This window comes from Mastomys coucha, chromosome X, assembly GCF_008632895.1.
Source record: "Mastomys coucha isolate ucsf_1 chromosome X, UCSF_Mcou_1, whole genome shotgun sequence".
Taxonomy (NCBI): Eukaryota; Metazoa; Chordata; class Mammalia; order Rodentia; family Muridae; genus Mastomys; species Mastomys coucha.
Window position 1 is genome coordinate 43076572 of NC_045030.1, and position 5423 is coordinate 43081994.

The window sequence follows — 5423 nt, forward strand, 5'->3', positions numbered from 1 at the left end:
AAAAAAAAAAAACCACAACTGTTGCCATTACTAAATTCACTTGTTTCTTTTGTTTTCTGATACAGAATTATCACTATATAAACGAAACTGACCTAGGGCTCTCTATCTAACCCAGGCTGGCCTCACACTTATGACCTTCCTGTCTCTGCTTCCCAAGGCTGGAACCCCGGGCATGCACCACCTCATTCACTTTTCCCTAATTTTTCCATAGAGGTTTCAGTAGTCTAAAATTCAGTCACTTCCCTAACAAATAAATAGCCACCATACTTTGAAAAGATGATTCTGCAGTGGAGACAACACTATAGTTCTACATTAGATTTTAAGTTGTGATCAAGAAATATTTTTACATAGCATCTTCTATTTCATAAGACACAATCTGGCCATAAGCTAATTAGTATTTCTTCTCCCTTCATAAAACCCACTCTTCTCCTCCAAGCCAATTCTGTGCTTACCTGAGCCATTAGCCAAATACATGTTGACATTCACTTCCTTCAGATAGAATCGTTTTTCATTTTTCTGTTTGAAAAAGAGCTTCTAATTAATAACATATCACAACTGTCTAAAGAAAGAGTTGATATGTACAGAATAGGAATCTCGTACCATTATACAGATGAGGAAACAAACCAGAAGTCCTGGACCAGCAGCATAAACTACAACTAAGTCTTGTCACTAACTGTCACAAAACTATTTTCCAATTCATTTCATTTCTAAACTCTTTGATCTCAGCAGTCAGATATTTCTGACTATAGGATAATTTATCCTCTCCTGTTTTATTCTTCTTGTTGCCTGCTGAGTCCATGTTATCTAGCCTAGGTCACAATGTGACCATTTGTTTGTTTTGCTTTGTTTTTTGCTTTTTTGAGACAAGGTTTCTCTCCTTAACCCTGGCTGTCCTAGAACTCAGCTCTGTAAATCAGGCTGGCCTAGAACACAGAGATACTCTTGCCTCTGCCCAAATGAGGTACATGTACACAATTGAATTCTATTCAGCTAAAACAAAGGCAGCTAAATTAAAGAGATCATGAAATTTGCACACAAATGGATGGAACTTGAGGATATCACCCTGGATGAGGTATCCCAGAAAGGCAGGCGTGGTATGTACTAACTTGTAAGTGGATATTAGCCATAAATGCAGGATAACCATGCTACAATCCACAGGCTCAAAGAAACTGAGTAACAAAGAGAGCCCAAGGGAGGAGGTGTGAATCTCCCCCAGAAGGGGAGATGGAGAGAGGGAACTGAATGGGAGAGGGGGTGAGGAGGGGAACAGGGATGGCAAGCATGAGTGGAGTGAGGAGAACAGGAGAGGGCTGGGAGTGAGAATGAAAATCAGTGGGGGTAATCTCTGGGATTAGCTGGAGGCCTGAGACAGGGGGTGCTACTGGGAGTCTATAGGTGACCCGAGCTGAGATTCCGACCAGAGGGTTATATAGAGACTGAAGTGGCCACCCCCTACAGTCAGAGGGAACTTCCAGTGGAGAGAGGGAGACATCGATCCCCTCACAAAACCTTCAAGTCAAAATCTGTCCTGCCTATAAAATGTGCAGGGACAAAGATGGAGCAGAGATTGAGGAAATGGCCAACCAATGACTTCCCCAACCTGAGACTCGGCCCATGTGAGAGAGCCAACGTCTAACACCCACTATGCTTGTAGACAGGAGCCTAGCATAACTGTTTTCCAAGAGGCTTCATGCAGTACCAGATGAAAACAGATACAGAGACCCACAGCCAAACATCAGTTGGAGCTCTGGAGTCTTGTGGAAGAGTGGGAGATAGCATTGAGTGAGCCGGAGGATTGAAGGACACCACAAGAAGACCTAGAGAGTGAACTAACCTGGGCCCACAGGCTAGTGCTCACAGAGCTGAACCACCAACCAAACAGCATGCATGGACTGGACCTAGGCCCCCCTACACATTTGAAGCAGATGTGCAGCTTCGTCTTCATGTGAATCCCAGAACAACTGGAGCAGGTACTGTCTCTGACTATGCTGCCTGCCACTGGATCCCCTTCCCCTATCTGGACTGCCTGGTTCCATCTCAGTAAGAAATAATGCATTTAGTCCTGCTCAGACTAGATGTCCCAGGATGGGTGGTACCCTTCTCTGAGGTAAAGGGGAGATGGTAATAGGAGGAAGGATTTGTAAAGGTGGGACTGCTTTTCACTACTATTATCCCTTTTGTTTGCTCATCATCCTGATCTCTTAATACATTTTGATACCTTTGCATTTTGTTTTGTTTTCTAAACTTCATGGTTTGGGTCTAGGACCCAAGGCTGATTGCATGTAACAATGGCTTGAGGGCATCATCAGACCAATGTTTGTTTATTAAAATTTTTATTATATTTATTTTGTTTGGGTGTATGTGTGTACATGCATAAACTCATATGTGTGGAGATCTGAGAACAACTCATGGCTCTCTCCCTCAATCATGTTGCTTCTAAGGATGAAACTCAAGTCATCATCAAGCTTGTTAGCATGTGCCTTCACCCACTGACATATTTTACCAAAGTTTTATCTGTCTGTCTGTCTGCTTATTAGAGGCAGGATCTCTCTATTATATACCCTCTGGCTGTCCTGGAACTTTCTTACACTCATTCACATGCCTCTGTCTCCCAAGTGTTGGGAAGTTTATTTTTTTATGAACATGTATTTTACTTTTATTTTGAAACTATCTAACTATGTAGCCTTGGATAGGCTGGAACTTACTCTGTAGACTAGGCTAACTTAACTCAGCAATCCTCCTGCCTCTATCTCCCAAATGCTGGATCAAAGGCTTGCACTACCACACCCCACTAAATATGTTAATTGTATGCTTTTTGTTTTCAAGACAGCATTTTCTGACATAGCCAGGACTGTTCTGGAGCTCACTCTGTAGACCAAGCCAGCCTGGAACTCACAGAAATCCAACTGCCTCTGCCTCCTAAGTGCTAGGATAAAAGGTGTGTACTACCACGCCCAGCACGTAATTATATGTATTAATAGAGCTCAGTGTGATATTCTGACACATGCATACACCATTACTAATCAAATAAAGGGCAACTGGCATTCCTCTTGCCTTAGAACTGTTAATATTTGAAGCTCTGAAATCCCCTTTTCTAGATCTTCATAAAATATAACATAGGGTATTTTGAACTAGTCATCCTATTATAGTATGGAACATTTACTGTCCCTCTACCTAGCCTACACTCCCTATTATCTTTCTTAAGCATTTAACTGATCCGCCAGTCATTCTGATTGTCTTCATGCTTAATATACACAAAGTAACATGTCTGCTCCATAAGACTAGCAAGATCAAGTGGACTTCTATCTTGCCCTCCCAGTGCTTGCAATCTGCCAGGAAATGCAGATACATAAGAACTTAAAGCTAGAGCTAACTCAGTGGTAGAGGGGCTTGCTTAGCATTTATGACTTGAAAGAAAAGATATACAAATAAGTTAATCCTGTTATAAAAAAAAAAGAAAGTGGCAAATTAGAAATCTGATAGGAAAGAAATTATCTCTAATAAGGGAAGATGCAAAAATCATGCCAGCTGAGGGACAGGGAATTGGGGGTGGGCAGGATCTGGTTAGGATATGTTCAAGAGCATAAGCAAAAGTAATCAGAAAGAAACATTACCTAATTAAACAACTGAGAACTAAGTGCTAGCCATTATTCTTTCTGTGTGTGAGACACTGGAAATTGACCCAATCGTTTTGCAGGTGTTGGACAAGCATCCTGACACTGAGCTATATGTCCTCAGTCATTTTATTTCCTATTTTGAGACAGGGTCTCACTACATTGCCCAGACTAGCACTAAACTCAAGTAGTGCAAGTTGGCCTTGAATTTACAATCTTCTTCTCTCAGCTTCCCAGGTAGCTGGGAGTATAGAGCTGGGCCACCAGCCTTGGCTCCAACAACCCTATACTACTGATACTATTACTATGCCCAGTTTAGGATGAGTCATTCAAGCACAGAGTTGCTAAGTGACCTCCCCCACTGCTGCCAATTAGCAACCAGTGAGCTGGAATTTAAACCCAAAGTCTGGCTCCAAACATATGGACTGGTTACTACTGCTGTGCTCTTAGACTTCACAAGCTATTGCATGAAAGCAGAGTGAAGGAAGGTTCCTGAAGTGAAATCAAAGCTGCAAGAACAGAGTTCACTGCGTGGAGGAAAGGGCTTGAGCTGCCCTGCTGCCGTTTAGATGTTACCTTGTTGGCAAAACACAATCACTGAAGATTTATGGGAGGAGCTGTGGTTTGGGAAGATTAATCTAAGGGAGATAAACAAAGGGGGAGGTTAGGTAAGAAGCTTTTGAACAACCCAGACGAGAGAAACCATAGCTGGAAGCAGACATGAGGCAGTGAGAGCAGACTGAAATGAAAGAAATTTCAGCAGCAAGTGTGACGGAGGACTTGGGGCTTCCTCTTACTATGTCCTCCCTCTTTTCAGCCAATGCCTCTGCCTGGCACTCAAGATACACTCCTAACTTTGTTCTAACTACCTTCATATACTCAGCTGAACACACAGCTCACCCTCATCCCCATAGCTGGCACTGATTATGTTCCTTTATCCAGGGACAACCTCTCCTTTTCCACTCCTCCTTACCTCTGAATGGACAGATCTGACCTACCCTTGAATTCCCTCAAATGTCATCTTTTCCATTAAACCTTCCCCTCTCCTCCAGTCAGAACCAAGCTCTTTACTTCCTCTTTGTGTTAACATCTGGCCTGGCACTAGGCATATAGCCAGGGAGCTGCATGCCTCCTTAGCATTTGCGAGGCCCTGAATTCAATCCCAATTGAGAAAGAAAGAGAGAAAAAGAATTCGAGGGACAGGGAGAGAGAAAAGAGAAGGCAGGCTTGTCCTCAACACATAGAAGAGGCTAATTCTTTATTTATTTTGTAATTTTCACAGTGCTGGCAATGGAACCCCAGAACGTCACACTCGCAGCGCAAATACTTGACCACTGAAACTCCAGGTATTTGGACATTTTTAGTAGTAAATGAGTGGTCACATATATACTGTAATAAAGCATTTACCTGAATACTGGGGGAAATTTTTTGTCAGTATTTCTAAAACAAAAGTGTTTATTTAATATAGCCGGGCGGTGGTGGCGCATGCCTTTAATCCCAGCACTTGGGAGGCAGAGGCACGCGGATTTTTGAGTTCGAGGCTAGCCAGGTCTACAGACTGAGTTCCAGGACAGCCAGGGCTACACAGAGAAACCCTGTCTCGTAAAACAAAAACAAAAAAACAAACAAACAAACAAAAACCCAAAAAATAAGTGTTTAATATATTCATTAATTACTCACTAGTCTATGAAGAAAAGGTTATATTAGAGATAACAGGTTCAAATCTGAAATAATATCCTGACATTTTTTGCTATGTGTGGTAATTTTTTGTTTGGTTGGTTTTTTTTGGTTTTTGGTTTTTTTTTTTTT

At 42.1% G+C, this 5423-nt stretch overlaps 1 protein-coding gene across 2 annotated transcripts in view; it reads right to left on the reverse strand.

Moving 5' to 3' along the window:
- Lamp2 (lysosomal associated membrane protein 2) overlaps nt 1-5423 on the reverse strand; it is a 45522-nt gene that overhangs the window by 15040 nt on the left and 25059 nt on the right. For both annotated transcript variants that reach the window (XM_031353619.1, XM_031353559.1), the window contains exon 7: nt 453-516. In XM_031353619.1, the coding sequence (XP_031209479.1) occupies nt 453-516 (64 nt within the window). The remainder of the gene's footprint in view (nt 1-452; nt 517-5423) is intronic.